This window comes from Gopherus evgoodei, chromosome 24 (assembly GCF_007399415.2).
Source record: "Gopherus evgoodei ecotype Sinaloan lineage chromosome 24, rGopEvg1_v1.p, whole genome shotgun sequence".
NCBI classification, from domain to species: Eukaryota; Metazoa; Chordata; order Testudines; family Testudinidae; genus Gopherus; species Gopherus evgoodei.
Window position 1 is genome coordinate 4170336 of NC_044345.1, and position 22818 is coordinate 4193153.

The 22818-nt window shown below is 50.5% G+C and overlaps 1 protein-coding gene across 1 annotated transcript; it reads left to right on the forward strand.

Moving 5' to 3' along the window:
* The first annotated feature begins 81 nt into the window (after positions 1-81).
* RHBG (Rh family B glycoprotein) lies at positions 82-20919 on the forward strand. The gene is made up of 10 exons (XM_030542505.1): positions 82-329; positions 9188-9374; positions 10486-10636; positions 11193-11340; positions 12568-12734; positions 14583-14720; positions 15862-15995; positions 18009-18130; positions 18720-18793; positions 19571-20919. Exons 1-10 carry the CDS (start codon positions 140-142, stop codon positions 19643-19645), a joined length of 1386 nt encoding a protein of 461 aa, XP_030398365.1. The 5' UTR covers positions 82-139; the 3' UTR covers positions 19646-20919.
* The last annotated feature ends 1899 nt before the right edge of the window (positions 20920-22818 follow it).

Consider the following 22818-nt stretch of genomic DNA (forward strand, 5'->3'; position numbering starts at 1 on the left):
GTGGGCTGGGCTTTCTACAAGTAATTAACAAAAGTCTTGGCACAAGGGCCCCAGCTTGTTAACTTCCATCTGCTGCTGGTTGGAAGATCAGTTTCATTTTCATCTCTCGCCCCACTTCTTTCTCCTCCACCTCAACAGCATGTCTGGCCACGCAACCAATCTCCGTCTCAAGCTCCCGGCAATATGCTTCCTCCTCCAGCTCTTCACCATCATCCTCTTCGCTGTTTTCGTCCGCTACGATCAAGAGACCAGCGCCAGGCTCTGGCACGAGGAGCTGAGCCACCACAACAAAAGCAACCGGGACAACGATTTTTACTTTCGCTACCCGAGTGAGTACAGCCCGTCCATGCACTCAGCTCCTGCTTCATCAGCCTAGGTCCCACCTGCATCACCCGTCACCACAGTCAGATGCCATCCGTAGGAGGGGACCCCAAGCGTTTATGTGCCCCCAAATGTTCCATGGCCCTTCTCTGTGACAGAGGAAGTGCGTCCCAAGTGCGCAATACCCATGGTCTCAAACCCCAGATGAGCCCCCATTTATATGACAGTTCTTGGCTGACCTCTGGGATTGAATCAGAGACCTCCAGTCCTAAAACATGAACCTCTATGGCTGAGTGGGGTATCAGACTCAGCCTATTTGTCTTAGGAGTATAAATCTCAGCCCATCCTTGTAGTATTGGAGCACTTTCCGTGTAAAATCAACAGCAACAGCAGCATCCTTTGTGGCTCAGGCACTGCCGGAAATGTGTACATTACAGGCCCAGAGAATCTGGGCTATGCTGACTTTCAGGGAGGATTTAAGAACTTAGACATGCCCCAAGCTGGTGCCCGCTGTTGGCACCATCTTGGTTTTTCTTCTTGGTGCAGAAAGATTGCGCAGAGCGTGGGAGAAGCTGGCGCGGCCGGTGCCGGGCGCTGGGTTGAAAAACACTCAGTGTATTATCCTCTTGAGCGGGACACTCACGGGAGTTGGTGGGCAGCACAGCTGCAAGGCAAACGCTGATCCCTTCCCGGGGTCTTGCAATTCAGAGCTGGCCTCTGGGAAGGGCAGGTCTGTGTGCCAGGGCATCCCTTGCCAAGCAGAGGAGTTTGGAGGCTCATTTGGAACCTAAAGCCTGAAAGAGGCGATTGACTTCTGGGGGAGCAGAGGGTGCCCAGCCCCTTGCACCAGGCCGTGCAGTGACATTGCTAAGCAGCTTCTCCATGAGGGCCTGCACTTCAGCTGCAAATGGTAGCCAGGGTTGGTGGATAAAGAGTCAAGGGGCTGCAAAGGAGGTGTTGGGCTGTTCAAGGATTCATTCATTCCTCGGTTCAGATCTGTTCTTATTGCAGTGATCAGAGCGAGCTTAAATGCCGGGAATTGCGGGGAACCACACACAGGCAATTTGCAGGACCACAGGGGAAGTTCGCTCCACCTGGCCTCATCAAAGAATAAATTGTGGTTCAGGCAGTGGCCTGGCTTGCTAGAGAACAGAGTTCAAACCCCTGCTCTGCCACAGGATCCCATGGGCAAATCCCTTCGGGTTTGCCTATGCTGCAGTCACGGGGTGACTGCAGAGCGTAAGCAGGTTCCAATCTCAGCCAGCTTGGGTACCAACAGCAGCAAAGCCATGGCGGCCTGAGTCAGCTTCTGGGGGATTGCACTGCTATCGATACCCATGCTAGGTACCACCTGCAGTGTAGACATAGCCTCAGTCTCTCTGTGCCTTGGGGTATGCCCACATTGTGATAAAAGACCTGAGGAATGGTTGGCCTGGATCAGCTGATGTGGGCTGGCACGGCTATATAATATTGCCATTTGGGCTGAGGCCGGATCCCAGACTCTGAGACCCTGCCTGGGGTGGGTCTCAGAACCAGAGCTCCAGCCCAAGCCCAAACATCTACCCTGCAATGGTTAGCCCCGCAGCCCATGGGCTGGACTGGACTCTGAGGCTGGGTGCTGTGGGCTTTTTAGTGCAGTGACATACGCTTGGTTTCCCTTCTTAAAATGGAGATAATCTCCCTGTGTCTCGTTAGAGAGGAGCGGGCTTTGCTTGGCCAAAAGCTTGACAAGCAACGGTTCAAAGCACTGATGGGTGACTGGCCCATTCCCACGGACCATGCTGTAGAAATACTGGCTCGCCACTGTTGAAACATTAAAAGGAACCCTCAGAAATACCAGGTCACAACTAGAAATAGCAAGGTCCCTACTGAACTTTGGGAACACTCAAAGTGACTGCACAAATCCTGGGCCGTTCATTTAGAAGCCTTCCAGAGGGGTGTAAATATCCGGGAGAACACTTGCCGCTTGGCCGTGCATCTCTTGCTTCTTGTAATAACCTCACACTGCATGCTGCTCCTTTATCAACATAACTAATGCCTAAGCTAATAAAGGAGATCTTTGTACTGAGCTATGTACGCATTGGATTGATATGTGCTGCTAGGTAGACGGTACGCTTTTCTAGCCCAGGATCTCTACTATAGGGGAGCCTGTAGTTTAGTCTGCCAGCAAACTTGTGTCAAAACTACAACCGCCTTGCCCTTGCTAGTTTCCATTGTTGTTTGCAGTATTGTTGTTGCCATATCAGTCCCAGGATATCAGAGAGAAGATACCGGAAGAAGAGCTCTGGGTAGCTCGAAAGCTTGTCTCTATCACCAATGGAAGCTGGCCCAATAAAAGATATTACCTCACCCACCTTGTCTGCGCTAGGATTTTAACGCTTGTTAAGAACACACCTTTTTCCCCCTGCAGCAAAGACATGCTCATAAGGAAATATCTCTTGCTATTTGCACACACAGTCTCTAGCACAATTGGCTTCTAGTCTTGGTTGAGGGCTCTAGTTGGTAGTAATCACTGCTGGTCAGAGCTATAATACAAACTGTGTTGTCACTCATAAATCAATCTTTCCAGTCCCCTAACCATTTTCATCACTCTCTGCAGAACTTTGTTCAATGTTCCCACACGCTGGGTTTCATCATGGACCACTGTGGGATCTACATAGTGAGGGAAAGTAGTTTTATTTCATGGGGGATTTCGATATTTCAAAATCAGGTTTCACTCCTGTTTGGAATGAAAACAAAAACTTTCAAAGTTGTCCATGAAAAGGAGAGGGGCCGGATGCCTGGCCTGCTGTCCCTGCTAGCCCACTGGAACATCGGTGAAACCAAACTGCGTCCCTGGAACCTTTCGACTTGACTGAATTGGCGATTCTGATGAAACATTGTTTATTTGGAATTCTTCTGACCAGCTCTAATTTATACCCCGTGTGGATCAGTCATAAATTTAACCATAGACACAACCACTTTGTGGCTTAGGACCTGGCTTGTGAAAGTCAGAGAGAGACTTTCTGGTGACTTCAACAGGCTTGGATTAGGTTCTGGCTGAGTAAGGCACATATTTTTCAATCTCCATTGTGATCTGTTAATTATAATTATAATTTAGTGCTATCCTACTACTATTACTATTTCTTATCTATATTACCGTGGAACCCAGGAACCTCTCATGGACCAGGACCCCACAGTGCAAGGTGCCGTGTCAATTCAGAACACAGAGCTTCCAATCAAAATACCATCCAATCGTCATTTTTCACTGCTGACGCTTCCCTGCTCCAGCACTGACAGCCCCGCACAAGGTTAGAGGTCACTGCTCTGCTGAGAGGCGCTCTTTGGAATGGAGCTCGATTGCAAAACGCAGGCTCGGACCACTCATGGGCATGGAAAGTCCCGTGACTGTTGTCATCAACCAGGGTCATTAATCCTGATGCCCTGGTCAAATTGCTAAGGGCAGCCAGCGAAACCGCCAGGCCTGAAACAGATACGGATCAGACACTTATAGGAATAATGAAAACACCACCCGCTTTGCCTTAGCTAGGAGAGCAGCATGAAATAGACTGAAACTAACACTGCAAAGCAAGTGACAGAGAAATTAGGTTTGCAGTGTTATAGCTGTGTCGGTGCCAGGATATTCGTGAGACACGGTAGGTGAGATCATATCCTTTACTGGACCAGCGCCTACTGGGGAGAGAGACAAGCATTCGGGCTACACGGAGCTCTTCTGCAGGGCTGGGAAAGGGGCTCAGAGATAATCTACCCTTGAAAGGCTACAGTGGCGTGGCTGTAAACACTGTCTTCAGTGTAGACCCTACCTATGCCAAAGGGAGGGGTTTTCCCCTTGGCATAGGTAATCCACCTCTCCGAGAAGCGGCAGCTAGGTCAACAGAAGAATTTCTTCTAGCTCTGTATACGTGGGGACTTAAGTCAGCTTACCTACGTCAGGTGGGGGGTGGATTTATGAACACATAATTTTCCAGTGTAGACCAGGCCATTGTCTTTATTAAGGCCTGGTCTGCACTAAAAAATTAGCTCAGTGTAACGACGTTGCTTAGGAGCGTGAAAAAAAAAAACTGGTGTAGTTAAGCCGACCTAACACTCATTGTAAACAGTGCTACGGAAATGGGAGAATTCTTCCATCAATCTAGCTTTCGTCTCCTGGGGAGGTGGATTATCTACAGTCGTTGACTGCTGCTGTAGCATTTTCAGTGCAGACAAATACCTGATTTTTAGAGAAATTTGGGCAATTTGGACCAGATCCCTAGCTGGTGTAAATCAACAGAGCTCCAGTGACTTCAGAGAGTTGTGACTCAGTGGTTACTTCTGAAAACGTTGGCCTAATGGTTCTGCAATACTGCAAAGGGAGGCAGCATTGCCTAGTGTACAGATCACTAGCCTGGGACTCAGGATACATGGGTTTAGCTCCTAGCTCTGCCAACTGACAGACGTGAACTGCTCACCCTGAGCCACGCCTGACTTTCCTCCCCAGTCTGACACGCCTCTGCTTGTTCAATTGGATCAAGACTCCTGCAGCCAGACTGGTCATTTTCATGTTGTCTCTCGCCAGGGGAAAGGGAGTTGTGACTGACAGTGCTCCAGGCACAAAACCAAAAGCTCACCGCGAACCCTGCCTCTTAGCAATCTTGGGAACTTCCTGGCTTTCCAGGACTCCCCTTACCATGCAGCTCGGCAAGTTACAGCCCACCATCCACGCCTCCTCCTGCGTTCATGGAACCCCTGCACAAGAGGAGGGGTAGGTGGGTACAGGGCTGAGAACTGCCCTGCTCAGTGTTGGTGGAGGCAGGGCAACCGCACAGCTGGAGCAAGTCAGGCTAGCAGGGGCAGACGTCTGGCAGGTTCTCCCAGTTCATCTGCCAACTCTTAACTCCACCCAGAGCTGAAAGAGAATTACTCATCCCCCACTCTCCTCCCACACACATTCAACACAGAGAGACATGTACTTCCTATCAGGAAAGGATGCAGCCTAGGGTATGTCTATGCTACCACAGAGCTGAAGCTGCGCTGCTGTCGTGTGGCTGCTTCCTGTGTCCAGGGGAGGGGTTTAGATAATCCATCTCTCCGAGAGGCCGTGGTTAGATCGGTGGAAAAATGCTTCCGCCAACTTAGTTGCCTCTACAGCCGGGGTTAAGGAGACTTGCGGGGCACAGAATCTTTCACAGCCCTGAGCCACGGAGCTAGGTCGACCTACGTCTTGGGTGTAGACCAGACCATAGATAGCCAGAGGTAGACAACGTTTTTTTTTTTTAATTGGGCACTGGCAGAGTTGTTGCATATTGCTTCCAGGAGTAGCTTGGTATCAGGGCTGAATTTGTCCACTTTTAAAAAAAGGGAGCTAGACGAGCTTCTGGCCCAAGCTCGAGGTTTCTTTATTAATGCAAAACCTCCATGTTTTTGGAGGAGGGTAAAGTCCTTCCCACCCACAGTTCTCTACACCCACATCTGGGCCTTGTTACTATAGTATCTGAGCTCCTCATAATCGTTAGTGTATCTATCCTCACATCAGCCCTGGGAGGCAGGGCAGGGCTGCTATCCCCATCGTACAGATGAGGAACTAAGGCAGGGAGAGACTTGCCCCCAGGAAGCCTCTGACAGAGCAGGGGATTGAAATCAATCTCCCAACTCTCAGCCTAGCTCTGTGATCACTCAGCCTCTCTCATAGGTTCTTCTGTGCCATCCGAGGTCGGGTTCGAACCCATGACCATTTACACACACAGGAGGACACTTTCCACCATGCTGCTGAGCTGTGAGACCTGGAGTCTCTGGCTATGTCCACACTACAAGGAAGACCACCCCCCAAAACCAACCCACAACCCAAACCCCTACAGTAGTGAGGTTCAAAGCCCTGGTCAACTGACCCAGGCTCGTAAGGCTCACGTGATGGGGTGAAAATAGCCATGTAGATGTTCGAGCTCAGACTGGAGCCTGGGCTCTGAGACCCTCCCCGCTCACTGGCTTTCAGAGCCTCAAGGGCCAAATATCCTGCGATTCTTGGCCCCGGAGTGTGACTCCGAGTCAGCTGACCCAGGCTCCAAGACCTGCTGCGTGGGTCTCTCTTTGCAGGGTAGCTGCTCCCTCTTTCTCCACTGACCTGGACCTTGTGCCCGCGGGCGTGGTATTTACCCTAATGCCTCTTTATTCTACTCGGGCAGCGTGAAGCGGGGGCAAGTATCTGTGAGCATGCTGCCAGCGTGTGGTGAAGGGGCCCTGGTATAAATCGGCATCGAGCCCCTGGGGTTCTTATTGGCACGAGAACGAAATAAGTGCAAAACGTTACAAAATCATAACTGGTCATACCAGGCTCTTAGACAGCGTTTGTCATTGGTAGATCTCCCACGTGTTTCGTCATCTTTAATGTATTTATCCTCACAGTGGTAGATGCAGAGTGTCCTTTATACCATGGGCCTCTGATGCTGCTCTGGCAAGGGAAGCAGGCTCTTAATGGGAGTGTAATGAATCTACTTCCTCTTCAAGTCCTGCCAGAGCAGCGTAAAGGGTCTTGGCGTAAATGAGGATCAGGCAGGTGCTGTTTCATGCCCATTTCACACCAGAGTAAAAGGACTCCTCCAGGGTGCAGGGCAACGCAGGACCAGGCCCTTGCTTTGTTCCTGCATCATGATTCTAATGCGTGTGCATCTGCAGAGTCTATATTTATTAAGTCGCTTTCAGCGCAGAGCACACAGTGGCGCGAAATCCTGTACCTGTGACTGTCGCAAATGTCGAGTGTGAGCTCTGTGCGCTGGCAGCGGCGAGGTGACGAGATGGAGGGGCAGGCGCTGCCCTGGCGTTAATCAGCGGAGTCCCATTGACTGCAGTGGAGCGACACCGGTTTACACCCGCTGAGGATCTTGGCACTAGGGGGCTGTTATAACTCCTGTGGAATGAGGGGGTGGTGAAGCACCCGGCAGATCTCTGTGCCTGGGGGTAACAAAGGGGGAAGAGTTTAAGAGAACACAGCAGACCCTGTAATCGCGTAGCTCTCCGGTTCGCAGCTATTCCTGCGATAGACCCCATTTCTGCTGCCCCCCTTCAACACCCCCCCAGGGCATGTAAGTTACAATCATTTCTATACTCTCCCAGTGCCCATGGCTTGAGTCTCGTTTACACAAAGGCCCCTGCATGCCGCTCTAGCCTGTAAAAGAGGCTTTCACGCCGCCAGATCAGTGCAACGGGACCTGAAGAGTGGAAGTGAGAATCAGGCCCATAGTGCGTTGCACATGGTTCGCATCGGTGTGAATGAAAACAGGAGGTGCCGGACAAGGGAGAATAAGACCTTTTTACTCCCAGCTACATTTGGCTCACTGGTTTCAGAGCGATTCCACAAGTGGCTTGGCAGGCCCCCTTTCTGCGCTCATTTGCACCGATCTAAACTCCACTGGAGTCAGGGGAGTCGCTCTGGATTTACAGCTGATTTAACTGGACAAACAGCCCACTTGCTGTAATGGTTACAGTAAGGGACTAGGAGTACTGAGATCTTGGTTCCCTTTGCAGCTCTGCCATTAACTTGCTGTGTGACCTTTGGCAAACCTCTTCTCCCCCTCTGCCTCAGTTTCCCCATATGTTAAATGAAGATAATAGCCACAGTGTTGCGAACTCCACATGGGTTAAAAAAAAAATCATGACTCAGGCACCCAATCATGAAATTGGCTTAAAATCATAAGATTAAAAAACAAAACAAAACAAAAAACTCTGGGTTCTTTCTATCTTCTGTTTGGTTTCTGAGCCTTCAAGTTGCTCTTGATTCATTTGCTTTTCTCCGCAGACACGAGGGCTAGAAGCAGTTTTGAATTCTACCTTCCCACACACACACTTGAGTCCCAGAGCTGGGGATTTACCAAGAACAGCGAAGATCATGAGACTTGTGATAAAATTGCGAGAACTAGCAATGGTCTGTAACCACTCCCCACTTTTGTAAAGGGATATCTAGGCAGGAGAGGTGCTATCCAGTGGCTAAGAATTATTGTCCATGTTCCCACAGTAACACAGAGTAAGGTTTTGGGTGGAAATGTCACTCTTACAAGTGCAATGCTGTTCATTCTGCTTTTAACCAGGACGTAGGTTTTTGTAGCATGGGTCAGCCCGAGGAATTCCAAAGCGCTTTCCAGAAGACAGATCACTTGTCCCACACTGAAATGCAGCCACCTCTCAGTCCTGAAAGTGAGGACGTGGGGGGTGTGGGGCAGGAGCTCCAGTTGGAATTTGTCCAGGAGATGCCCCAGAGCTCTTGTGAAAGATGTCATGGGCTCTCTAAGGGTCAGGACCTCGCTTTTTACATCCCGCCTGAACGGCGGCAGAACAAAGTGGTGAGGTACGCTGCCCCAGTGTTTGCACAGCAGCCACTCAGCGAGGTCGTTGTTCCACAGGCCAGTCCCAGAGAAAGGAGCCATGGGGCATGTCCGTGCTTGGGGAATTCTCAAGGTCGCTTGGTTGCTCTCTTGCCCTAGGTGATGGCTTCCTAGAGCCGGCTGGGGGCTGCTCTCTGTTCTGATGAAAGCAGAGGGGAAAGAAACAGTCCTGGGAAACACTCCGTGTGTTTGTGCAGAGAGGATGATCTTCGCACTGCAGTCTACCTCTATCCTCTGGGGTGGATCTCCAGCCCTGACAGGAAATTTAAACATGTTTTGAAGCTCAAAGGCAGTTTTAAATTCAGACTGAAAAAAAAAAAAGGAAACAAATAAAACTCATTTTTGTGGATTTCTCCCATCCTGGGTTATTTTGCACCAATCCTGGAGCATGTCAAAAATCTGTCGATCCTTGAGGGGTGGGTGGGTGGGTGTGTATGTAAAATAAATATTTCAGAAAATGTGTTGACAAATTCTCCCTCTCCCATGATCAAATCCACTTGTGACGTTTTCCCCAGGTTTCCAGGATGTCCACACCATGATCTTCATCGGCTTTGGCTTTTTGATGACCTTTCTGAAACGTTACGGGTTTGGCAGCGTAGCCTTCAACTTCCTGATCGCGGCGTTCGCTATCCAGTGGTCTACTCTGATCCAAGGCTTTTTCCACTCTTTTCACGATGGCAAGATTCACATCGGAATAGAGAGGTGAGCGGCCGGAAGCCAGGGGTCAGAGAGGAAGGATGTCAGGTGGCTCATTCCCAGACTCTTTGCATGATGGTGGGTAAGTCTCTGTGCTTCAGCTCCCCGTTGGTAAAACTGGAGGACTAGCCCTGCTCCAGCTCCCAGGGGTTGCAAGGAATAAAGGTTCAGAGGCGCTCAGATAGATGATAACAGGGCGTGAAGTCACACATACAGCTTTCCTTTCGGGGCCAGGGAGCCACCCAGATGTTCACGTCAGACACGCTTGTGATCAGAACACCACTGTGTTGCCTCAGCCTGATTTGCTCGTCTATCCAGCAGTCAAAAGCGGATTTGGCAGTTGGCATGGGAGAGCCAAGGCTGAAATCGCGGTTCTGTTGCAGACTCCCCATGTGACCCTGTCTCCCTTGGCCTCGGCTCCCTATCTGTACTGTAGGGATAACAAGAGCGCATTTCTCTCGCCTTCGGGGCAGAATGCGTCTCTCCCTGTGTGTATGGACAGTACCTAGCACAATGCACTCTGATCTCAGTTGTGGCTACTGTAATACATGGAATAATAGAAGGCCTTTTTCCACTCGTTATATTGAGACTAGATAGGACCAACAGATCATCTGGCCTCCTGCAGATCACAACGCCGGCCGGATAATTTCACAGACACGAAACCCTCCAGCCAAGTTCTTAGCCCTTTCACCCACTCGTTAGACAAGCCTAGCGTTTCTGTTCCAAAGTCTCCAATCACACCTGCTAACTGATTCTGCCGTTCCTTCTCTGGATGGCTTTTAGGGTGACCAGATGTCCCGATTTTATAGGGACAGTCCTGATTTTTGGGTCTTTTTCTTATATAGGCTCCTATTACCCTCTGCCCCCATCCCGGTTTTTCACACTTGCTGTCTGGTCACTCTAATGGCTTTTCTCTTGGGGACCCTTGTGAATTTCCCAGACTGTCAAGTGCACAATCTTCTCCATTACCCATTAACCTACCTGGAGGCTGAAATTCACCCTAGTGCTAGGGTCCCTGCACCATTTAAATCTAGAGGAAACTGGTCTTGTGTTTGGCACTCTGCCCGGGGTAACAGTCTCCTGTAACCTGTTCTACTTTCTTCACTATTCCTGCTAGCATGATCAACGCCGATTTCTGCTCCGGAGCCGTCCTGATCTCCTTCGGAGCAGTTCTGGGCAAGACAAGCCCCATCCAGCTACTGCTGATGGCCTTATTTGAAGTCACACTCTTTGGTATTAATGAATACATCCTGCTCAGTGTCATTGGGGTAAGTCACACTTCTCATGGCGCTTCCGTTCCCCAGGGGAAGGACTGTTCTAAGATGGGTGACAACATGGTCTTCAAGCTGAGCAAATGCCCGACTTGTCGGTTCAGTGGCTAAATAAATTTTAAAAAATTGTTTTGGGTCAAACTAAACATTTAGTTTGATTCAAAATGTAATTATTTTCACTCAGTTTTTTGGGTGCTTTTTATCCCGCACCTTTAAAAAAAAAAACACCACAACAAAACGAACTCTTTTCTTTCAAGCATTTTAAAAGGTTTTGAATTAAAAAAAGAAAAAATTCCAGGAAGCTTCCAAATGAAAAATAGTTTTCAAATCAAATGTTCAGCTTTCTAACTATTTTTTACGGCTCCCTCCCTTCCCCCGCTCAGCAAAGCATTCGGCAAAACCAACATGAATTCGCGAAACATTTCATTGTTGTCGAATCTGCATTTCTTTGCTGAGCGCATCTGGGCTGAAAACACGCTGCCCAGTGGTGGTACAGACTGAATTACCTCCCGCCCCCTTTTCAGCACCGTCCTTTGCTTCCTGTACCGTCCAGGCAAAGGATGCTGGGGACTCCATGACCATCCACACCTTTGGGGCTTATTTCGGATTGATGGTTTCGCGGGTCTTGTATCGGCCCCAGCTGGACAAAAGCAGACAGAGGGAAGGCTCCGTGTACCATTCAGATCTTTTTGCTATGATCGGTAAGGACTCGGAACACACGCTGCTTCGCTGAGGCCCCGGATGGGGCCAAAGTAACATCTGACGAATCAGAAAACTATGTCTGTGGTATTTTTAGGGGGGTTTATCTTGAGACTCCCATGCTCAGATGACCCCAAATTTGGACCCGTAACCCTGTCCCAGTGTGACATTACCCAGCTGGACCATTTGAACAGCTGCTGGGACCAATCCCCTCTTAGTTCAGTTCTTTGAGAGTTGATGTCATGAGCAGTGGAGGCCTCTGTCTCTCTCTGATACCAACCTCCCCTCTCTGAGGATTACCCCTGACTGGGGTGCAGGTGACAAGTAGCCTCTTGGGGGTGAAGGTTGGACCATCTCTCTGATGACATGTACATTTCTTGTCTACACCTTCATGTTGCTGAAGAATGGCTGCTCAAGCCAGCGGCAGCTCTTTAACACCTGGCTGGGGACGCTAATGCGTCTTTGAAGAACTGGTTTGGATCTGCCTTTCTAGCTCTGGAACATGTTACAGCAATGTTATACAGTAGAAACATATAACTTTCCATACAATGTTGATACACATATTTTACCAGGACAATAATGTTCAGCAGGATATGAGTTTTCAAATGATCTCTCACAAGGCATGCTTTGTACAAAATTTATCAGAGTCTTGTAAAAGTGGTGACCATAACACTATAGACCATCACTCCCAGACAACACACATCAAGTTTCAAAACAATCCAAGCAAGCCTGTGTATTTTAGGGCACTTAGAAAAGCACTTTGTTAAACAGTAAACAACTCTCTCAACGAACAGCTGGGTAAATAGCTGATTTGTCTGCTCAGCAGCAGTTCCGGGGAGGGAAGGGGGGAAGTTTGTGTCAAACCAAACCTGAAAATCCAATCAGAAGCGTCAAATTTTGAGTCGATTCTAGAGAGTTTTCCATTAACTTTTTTGGGGGGCGTGGGGGGAAACTTTTTGTTGAAAAATCAGAAACTGAAAATTTTTGGTAAAAGTATTTTGGGTTTTAATTTAACCAAAATCCAACACTTAGTCTTTCATTTTCTGTTTTTTCAATGGAAAAAAACAGGAAAATTTCAACCCGGAAGAAAAATGTGAATGACTATTTTCATTATGGTCAAAGACCCGTTTTCCATCGAAAAAAGCATTCACAGAACATTCTTCATCAGCTCTGTGGGAGATTCCCTACCTTCCAAATCTGCCTTCAACTCCTGATTCCTTCCCCTGCAGGAACAATCTATCTATGGCTCTTCTGGCCAAGCTTCAACTCTGCCATTACAGCTCACGGCGATGACCAGCAGCGGACGGTCATGAACACCTACTTCTCCCTGGCCGCTAGCACGCTGGCCACCTTTGCCATGTCTGCCCTCATCAATGGGGAAGGCAAACTGGACATGGTGAGTCAACTCAGCGGCTGCTCTGTCTTTTTGCTGATGACCCCTAAGCATGGGCGGTGGGTGAACCCCAGCTTCAGGGAGGCTAGCCCTCAGCCCCACCTCTTCCTCCCAAGGGCACATCTGAGCCCCAAGTCCACCACCCCCACGGCTGGCCTGATCCCCGGGCCACTGGCCCGAGCCACCACTGGCCGTCGGCTGGACCTGAGCCCCTGCTGGCTTCAGGGGAGCAGGAGAGGCCTCAGGGCAGAGCCTGGGTGAAGCCATGGCCTGGGTTAGGGGAAACTTAGCCTCTCTTGGCCTTCGACACCCACCACCCAAGCCCCCAAGTCTCCTGCCGGCCACATTTCCCCCTTCCAACGAGAACCTCAGTCTTTTGGCCAGGTGAACTCCACTACGCACCCCCAAGACTCTGCAGGAGAGGAGCCCTGAGCCTGGCAACCTGCAGAGATGCACAAGAGTGGGGCTCCGTTTGTGCAGACTTGCCTCGCCAGGATTGTCCTTCCCAAGATGGTGGACAGAAATGGTGGTGAGCAGGTGGGATTATGGGTGTCACAGTTCAGGACACCTGTATTTTCCCCGTCATGGTCCGCCAGGGGCTCCCAGTCTAGGCTCCTGGCTCCCCAGCCCTCACATCGCTTGGGGAGAGACCCCTGCCTGAGAGTTTTCCAGGCTGCACTGTTATATTCCCAGCAAGCCAGTCAGGCTGTACAAGCAGCCTCTGGAGAGAAAGCAATGAGCAGCGTGATTGCTCGCAGTTCTGTTACCACCCAGCAAGCGTATTTATCCTTACGGTAGCAGCATTACAGGGAAAACATATTTAAAACAATACAAGAACTTACCCTCATGCTGCAAGGCTCACTGGAGGCCACCTGAACTCCAGCCTTGGGCTCTGGGTGGTGCTGGGCCTTCAAAACTCCCAATCAGGTTTTCCCCATGGTTACAAGTTCACACCTGTCTAGGTTCACAGGCACCATGAACAGTTCAGCCTCTTCTTTATACAGCTTGGGCCTTCAGCTTGGCCTCACGTACCAGGCGGTCAGCAGGCAGTGACGCGATCTTCAGGGCATGGCTTCAAAAGGCTGGGTTTTGGCGTAACCGGAGGTGGGGAATTGCATTCATCTCCCCCTAGCTATTCCCCAGGAAAACCACTTAGCGTTTTCTGTTCTAAAAGTCCATTCTTGTCTGGCACATTGGTCATTATAGCCATTTCAAGCCCCATTAAAATGTCATATCTCCCCCCATTGAGAGGTTACATATAATCTCAGCCCACAATAACACATAAGCCATTCGTTTAACACAAGGGAGCCCAAAGAGACTCAAAATTAATTCAATAAGATCTCCCAAGGATATTGCCAGAGGCAGCAAGGAAGGATGGTCCAGTGTTCAGGACATTAGCCCTAGGGCTTGAAAGACCTGGGGGTCTATTCCCTCCTCTGCTACAGACTGACTCTGTGACCTCTGGCAAGTCACTCAGTCTCTGTGCCTCGGTTTCCCTAGCTGTACAATGAGGTAATAGCACTGCCCTACCTCACAGGGAGATTGTGAAGATAAATACACTAAAGACTGAGAGGTGCTCTGGTACTGTAGTGATGGACCCACATAAATACTATTGGTAGATAACATGGCGATAGTTCCTCACCCTCTGGGCCTTCTAAGAGCTGGGTGAACAGGCTTCCCCTTTTGAGGGGCTGCCATTTTGAACCACGCCATCCAGACACAACTTTGAAATTCTTCCCAACTTTCTCCCCACCTCTCCTTCCAGCCTTCACTGCACTTGACCAGCGGCGGGTGCGGGAGTCTGCACTGAACTCCCCCCCCCCCGTGCTCTCTCTCTCTCCCTCCCTCCAGGTCCACATTCAGAACGCAGCCTTAGCCGGCGGGGTCATGGTCGGGACATCAGGCGAGATGATGCTGACTCCGTTCGGTGCCATGATTGCTGGGTTTCTCGCTGGGCTCGTTTCTACCCTGGGCTTCAAATTCCTCACGGTAAGTCCAGTCGGCGACGTCGACGCAGCACGGGAGGGTCCGTGGAGCTCCCCGCCGCAGTGAAAAGCAGGCTGTGTTCACACAGTGGTGCGTAGCTTCGCCTGCCAGGGAACGGCTCTGGTAGCAGGAGGTGACGGGCTGTGTAGACAGGGAAAGCCCAGCTTGGGTGCTTAGAAAGGTGTACAGGGTCCATACCCACAGAGGCCAGGTGTAGCTTACTTGCCTGAAAGGGGCCTCGCAGCCTACGCTGCTAGTTATACTCATGCTGGGGGCATGTGCATGTACTCGACCCACGATGGACAGGAGCGTACTGTGTAGACGGACCTTTAACGTGGGGCCGGATCCTCACTGGCATTAAGGCCCATTTTCTCCAGAACGCCAGCCAGGGCCCTCAAAGGGGCTGGAGCACCATAACCAGGCTCTAAAACCCCAGCTGGGGCTAGGGGAGGTTTCCTCCAGCGCAGGGACGGTGGAAGACAGACACTCTGCTGCCTCCTCCTTGCTACCCCCAGCCTAGGGTGTGCCGTGCAGGCCAGGCCTCAGTAACCGCACTGGAGCTGCGGAGGGAGGGGGGACCTGGACAGCTGGAGCTTAAAACCATGTCTGTATGACACACCATTGGTGGTGGCACGTAGGATACGTGTGGCTACGTGCTGCAGCGAAAAGCAAGCTCCATCCACACTGCAACGTGCAGGGGGCAGCGAACACCTCTGGCAGGGGGGAAGATGGTGGGGACAGGCTCCTCCGGCAGCGGGGATGTGACACTGCACCTTGTGTGTGCAGAGAACCGTGTAGGGTTTGTCCTAGAAACATACCCACAGGGTTCAGGTGCGTCTTTCCTCTGCCTGCCTAAGCCCGGCCTTACCATCTACACTGCTCTTTGTATCCGTGCAAGGGGGAGGGAGGAAGCCATCTCTGGACTCTGCTGTAAGAAGCATCCCGCATAGACAGGCCCCCAGGGATGTCCAAGTTACACTGAGGGGCTTTCCAGCCCCTGGGGGTGGGGCAGGCAGTCCAAGGAGGTGGCTTAAAGCCCTCCCATCCCCTTCACCGTGCCTCTTAGACGCACACTGCAAAACCCGGGCCCTGAACGCACCTCTAGCCCTTCATGTCCTCACAGACCCCTCTGTACTCTCCGCAGCCTATCCTGGACTTCAGACTAAAAATACAGGACACATGCGGGGTTCACAACCTCCATGGGATGCCGGGCGTCCTGGGTGCTCTCCTGGGAGCTCTGGTGGCAGCTCTGGCAACGCAAGACGTCTACGGGGACGGGTGAGCACCACTCGGCGCACCAGTGTTACTCACGTGTGTGTGTGTTGGGGGGGGGGAGAGACTATCCTTCATTCCAACCCTCCCCTCCAATGGATTCCTTGATTTCGATCGTAAATTGCACCCCACCCAGTGCCAGGGATGGAGTGGGCAGGAGGTGACATCTAGGCAGCTCTATGCAAGCCAGGCATTGATCACGCACGGTTCATTAACACACCAGCCTGTCCTCTGCTCACTAACTCGATACTGCCACCGACAGGCCACGAATCACTGCTCGGCTATTCCCTGGGAGACGGTATTTCTATAGCAGCCGTTCTCCATCTTTTCAGTACCAAGAACCCCTTCCTGTGTACCAGCACCAGAAGGTCAGCATGCGTTATGGAAAGGACAGGGCACTTGCTATCCTCTCCTCCCAACACTGGTTCACAACCCTACTCGGGGTAGGGGAGGGGAATAACCCACACATCTCAGCCTTTTCAGTGAGACTTAGCAACATGCGACTATTTTTGAATATTGTCGATGGATAACACAGAGGTTTATTTTAAAGCATTTTTTTTCCCAGTTCTCTCTTTACATGTTCACACTTGTGGGGAAATTAGGAGCGGTGGGCGGACTACAGAGGCCGTCAGACAGTCATTAGGTAACGAGAGTAGACGCTGAGATGCAGGAAGTTAAAGCTTTATAACTCGAAGGCGCAAAGAGTCAGCGTCACATGGCAAAATAGACATGTCAATATCCTGAAATCAAGTTCTTAAGCTGCATTTTTCTTCCTTTGCCTAGCTGTAAATTTCAATCATAGATGGAAATACACTTTTGGGCTGTGTGCGTACGGTGAAATCAACGTTCACCAATATTGACAGATAAAAATCGAATCCTTTCAAGCCCATCAATAGCGCCTTCCAACCCCCGGCACTTTACTAACACTAGTTCTGCCTTGTAACGCAACCCCTGGGAGAAGGACATTATTGCATTCATAATGACGGGGAAACCAGAGCATGGAGAGGGGAAGGGAATTGCTGCTCAGTGATGGGACCAGGAATAAAACCAATTTCACAAGCTCCCGTCACTCACTCTCTAGGGATGAGTGAACTGTTTTGGGCCTGAACCTCTGTTAGGGTGACCAGATGTTCTGATTTTATAGGGACAATCCCGATTTTGGGGTCTTTTTCTCATATAGGCACCTATTACCCCCCCACCTCCTGTCCCGATTTTTGACACTTGCTATCGGGTCAGCCTAACCTCTGTGCTCACACTTGACACCTGACAACACAAATCTGTTGGGAGGTTTGTTTTAGAAAATATCTGGCTCGCATCTCCAGTGTTTTCCATCTACCGGCTCCTCTGTCATCTACTGGGACTAACAAGAGCAAGATGACGTGATTGGAGCCTCTGCACTTTTTGATCTGTAAATATTTAAGGGCCTTGGGGACTAATGTCTGTGGTACCTAAAGGCTTTCCCTGCACCAGTCTGGAGCTGTGGAGTTGCTTCTGTAAGGCCTGCTTCTTCTCTGGCACCCCACTGCCGCGGACAGTAAGCTCCCCCTCCAGCAATAGATGCGTCTGATTCATCCCCCAAAAGCCCCTGTCAGGGGACAAACAGTGAGTTCCAGCAGAGGTGAGCTGCAGAGGTGGAGGACGGTCCACAGCTCCCCAAATCCTCCACGCCCCTTGCACTGCGCCCTTTCCACTGCCTCTGAATCCTTCTGTATCTAGGCAACCCTGCACGGTTACATCTCTATGACTTCATTAGTTCCACAGCAGCAAAACATCAGACCTTGGAGCCTAACTGAGCCCCACAATTTGGCTTTGATGGTGGCCCATCGGCAGGGTTTGAACAGGTGACCTTCAGCACTAGGAATAGACGGGCTACAGCTCAAGCTAATGGAGTAGCTCCATTGACTTCCAACAGTAGTAGATTCTTATCCTCTTAAATGACTCAGGCACGCGTTGGGGACAAGGCCCCACCTCGGTCAGTATGAGTTACAGGAGCTCCCAACACATACCTGGCTCTTGCAGGATGGCCGACGTGTTCCCTTTAATCGCTGATGGAAGTCGGACGGCAACTTACCAGGGAATCTGCCAGCTCTTCGCATTACTCATCACCCTGGGGTTCGCTGTTGTCGGAGGAAGCCTCGTAGGTGAGCTTTGTGTCTGTTGATGGGGCATAATTTCACTGTGACCACAGTACCAGAGGGGCAGACTTATTTTTCCCTGGCAATGCTCCACCCCTGCTCCGCATACATACACAGAACATGAAAAGGTGGGAGTTGCCCTACCAACTCTAAGAGGCTAATTAATTAAGATGAGCTGTTATCAGCAGGAGAAAAAAAACACTTTTGTAGCGATAATCAAGATGGCCCGTTTCAGACAATTGACAAGAAGGTGTGAGGATATTTAACATGGAGACCTACGAAATTAGGTCTCTATAAGTGTCTGTTAAATACTATAACCACCGCGTGCCAAACCTCTGTCCAGCCACTAGAGGTCAGCGTAAACCAAGGCGTCGGGAAATCATCATCTGTTCCAGCTCTTAAGTTTTCAAAGTTGGGTAGTTGAAGTTAGGCATCCAAACTACAAGCAACGAAATAAGTGGGCCTGATTTTCAGGGGTGCTGGGCCCTGGCTGCTCCCCCTGAATAGCAGAGGAGCTGCAGGTGATCAGCACCTCTGAAAAGAGAACGCAGAATGGGACGAACTTTCCCCCTCACCTCTCCTTTTATGTTCCCAGGAGCTGCCTTGAAAATCAGGTCGTTGGGGTCCCCTCCAGACACACAGTGCTTCAACGATCAGATCTACTGGGAGGTAAATCCTTGATTTTGTTTTCTTTCGGCCAGGTGCCCCAAGCAGCAGACGCCGTTCCCTGGGGTTAGTTTGAAGAGCTGCAGCAGACGGGGCACCACATATGATTTATTTCACCATAGCACTTAGCAGTTACTACCAGGATCGGGGCCCCGTGACCCTAGGGGCTGCACGTACACATGGCGAGACCCAGGCCCTGCCCGGATGAGCTTTACCACCTAACTAGGCAAAAAATGATCTGCTCCATTTTACAGATGTGGACTGAGACACCGAGGGGAAAAGGCCTGGTTTTTCCCAAGCGCTCAGCAGCTGCCTTTGTTTTGTAAAGTTGTTAAGGGGAGCGCTTGAAAATGTAGTCCCAGGTGGTTTTCCCAGAGTCGCGGGGGGAAATCTGGAGCAGAACTGGGAACTGAGTCCCAGGCCAGAGACTGAAACAAACAAAAAAAAATCAGCCGTGACAGAGATGGTGGCTGGGAAGCAGAAACCTTTAAGTGGGTCCCCTCCCGGGACCATAGGGGGCCAGGGATAGGTGCATTTGCCCTGAAACGGTCACCAACAGCCTAACACTCACCTTCTCCATAATAGGAAGAGAGAGTTTCCCAGTTCCTGTGTCTAATGCTAACACACGCTCTCAGCTGGTGCCGCTTGCTGTATTGTGGTCACCATCAATGCCTGGGCTCGTGGCTGTCAGCATCTCTTCCGTGCAAGGTTTCTGATGATCCCCAATTGGTCTGAGCAGGGAAATACCCCATGTCACCCTGTGTCTCTGGTTTCCTCCAGGTCCCTGAGGATCATCAGGACGGATACATGACGGCTGTGAACTCCGAGGATTGCGAAAGGAATGCAAGTGTCTAATGGGATTTCCCTCTGCGTCGGCACACCTCAGCCTGCTAGCCACGTGGGCCCACCTGATTCAAGCCATCCAGTACAGGGGGAGATTTCCCGAGCACCTGCCGACCGCAAGGGGTCTTAGTCTGAAAGAGCCTCATTTAGCCTGAGCTGTGGACAGAGGCATAGCAGCTTGTGATGGGAAGCCAGGACATGGTCTCCACCCCATTCCACCTCCTCTTGCAAGAATCCTCTTGGTGCATTACAGCTACATTCCCACGCGTGTTCTCCCCGTGACAGGACTGGTCCTGCTCATCTGTCCCATGCCTGGAATACAAAGCAAATGGAAGCCAGGATCAACGTTCCCATGGAGCTAACAATTTCTTCACCCCATTCAGTCTCACTTGCTGTCCAGGCTCCTTTCGAGAGAAAAATGATGCATGGCAGTTTAGAGGCTAGACTGTGAGATCTAGGTTCAGTTCCCAGCTCGGTCAGACATGTGGTGTGAGATCAGGCCAGTCCTTTAGGCCTGGTGTACACACCTGCTTCACTAAACTCATGCAAACTGCGTGGATTCTCTTATTTCCGTTTAACGGGCTGATCAGTGGCTGATCTTAAACCTGTTCCTCATTGACTTCAGTTAAACCAAAATAAAGCGCTCCGAGTGAAAAGATCACCTCCGTCCAACCTTGGGCACTGGTATAAAAAAACCCCCACACCTTTGGTTTAACCAGTGCAGCTCTGCATGCAGGCAAGCCCTTAATCCCTCTGGGCCTCAGTTTCCCCTCTCTGTATTAAAAACTAAACCTTTCTGAGATGTTTAGATCTTCAGGCAGGGACTGTCTCTCACTATGTGTCTGCACAGTACTCAGTCCAGTGAGGCCCTGATCTCCAGTAGCACCTGGAGATGCTACCATGAAAGTAACTAATCATTCAAGAAGTCTTGAAAGACAAGTCAAAAGCCTTTGAAGCTGGTCCATCAACCCAAGACAGAGGTGCCTAGATGTGTCCATTTGAAGCACTATGGATGCAACAGGATTCTGTTTAACTGCAGCGTTTTTACACACCGTTGTCTCGTTTTCTTGCCTTGACAATGGGATTTAGGCCAGCTCGATGTACAGATTTTTCTACCAGCTCTGCAGAAAATGTCAGCTGGGGTGTGGTTTGCTTTAATCAAACAGAGCTATCCCGGAGCCCAGGGGCAGTGGAACGGGGGCAGCAGCACCTGGTGCCTTGAAGTAAAAAGAGCAACTGTAGCCCGATTTCCATCCTAGGCAGGGTTTACAGTTTGGTTCAGTGGCTCTCAGCATCCCCCCTCTACCAATTGTTCTAGTGCCCCTGCCGGTACAAGCCCTACGATGGATACAGGATACCCCTATAATGGGTACCTCATACAAAGTAGTTTATATTCCCCTTCCCGTACAGGAATAACTAGTCCAGTGGTTCTCAACCAAGGGTCTGGGGCCCCCTGGGTAGCCATGAGCAGGTTTCGGGGGGCCGCCGAGCAGGGCTGGTGTTAGACTGGGGTCCAGGGCAGAAAGCCAAAGCCCCACCACATGGGGCTGAAGCCCAGGGTCCCAAGCCCCACCACCTGGGGGCTGAAACTGAAGCCTGAGCAACTCAGCGTCATGGTTCCCCTTGTGGCATGGGGGTACCAGGCAATTGCCCTGCTTGCTACCCCCCAATGCCAGCCCTGGCTTTTATATGCAGAAAAACAGTTGTTGGGGCACAAGTGGGCAGTGGAGTTTTTATAGCGGGGGGGTGGGACTCAGAAAGAAAAAAGGTGGAGAACCCCTGCCATGCAGAGCACCTTCATACCGGTGTAACTGCATCCACACGAGGCTATACTGGTATATAGAGACCAGTTTTAGTAGCGATGTGTCCGGCAGGCCTTCGACTGCACCCCTCGGGGCTCATGGAATGTACTGGCACCCTGTTACACGCCATGTATGAGGAGGTTATTAATACATCATTTTGTTTTTAAAACAATGGGGGGGACTGAGATATACCAAACCACGGGGAAAGATTTCGTTCTTTGTTCAGGGGGAAACGTGGCCCAATGGACAGGCAATGGAAGTCACTGTCACGAGACCTAGGTTCTAGTCTTTGCTCTGCTACTGCATGACCTTGGTCAAGTCACATCTGTGCCTCAGTTTCCCCATAGGTACTGTGGGGATTGTGATCCCATGCCACCCTTACAAAGTGCTCTGAGATTGATGGATGAAAAGAGTTAAGTGTTGTTATACGGTGTACTAGAGCACACGGCTTGGTCACAGATTGTAAATATTATCTGTACAAAAGTTTTTGAACAAAATTTCCCCCCTCCCCTTAGAATTTTTCAAGGAAACAAATGCAAACCCAAACTCTTGTGCATTTTCTGACTTCCCCCTCCTTTCAGCCTTTTCCAGTGGGGGCTGGGAAAAAGGGGGAAGAAAATCCACACACACCAGAAAAATGTAGCCACACCTCACACACCAGAATTTCAATGAAATGAAACTACATTCCGTTTTCAACTTTGCTCCCTTTTGTCAAAGAATTCAGGTGAGAAGGGAAGGTTTCTTGCGAGGAGGGGGATTTTCCACGGCTTCTAGGACGCACAGGAACGTGTGTTTTATTTCTGAGCCACTGAGCACCAGAGGACGCTGTAGCCCCAGACACATGGAGCACGTCTATAGTGCAACAAAAGGCTTGTGACAGCGAGTCGCAGGGACTGGGTCAACATCCAGTTTGTGCTGGGGGCCCCAAAGTAGCAGTGTGGGTATTGCTGCTTGGGCTTGTAACCTGGGATTACAAGTGCTGGGCTCCCATGGGAGTTGGGCATCTAAATATCTTTGAGGATTCGGGCCTCAGTGGCACAAGCTAGAGGTGGAATGTGTGTGTGTATGTGCGTGTGCGTGTGTGTCAAAAAGCAGCCTGTGAACCTAAAGGGGAGTCCCAGAGCAGCCAGTGAGACAAATTTTTCTGCTGCAGTGTCCTGAGTACGTGAGAGAAAGACATTTCCGCAAATCACCAGGAATCGTAACAGAAATCTCACAGGAAAGTAACCCGGAACAACACTGCCTAGCCCTGGCGGCGAATGACAGCCTTGTGAGACACAGCAACCTCAGCTGAAACACAAGGAATCAAACCCCATTCTGGATGGGGCAAACTTGTCCCTAGTGTAACTGGGAGCTGGTCACGTTTCTTCTTCCCCTGGCTGC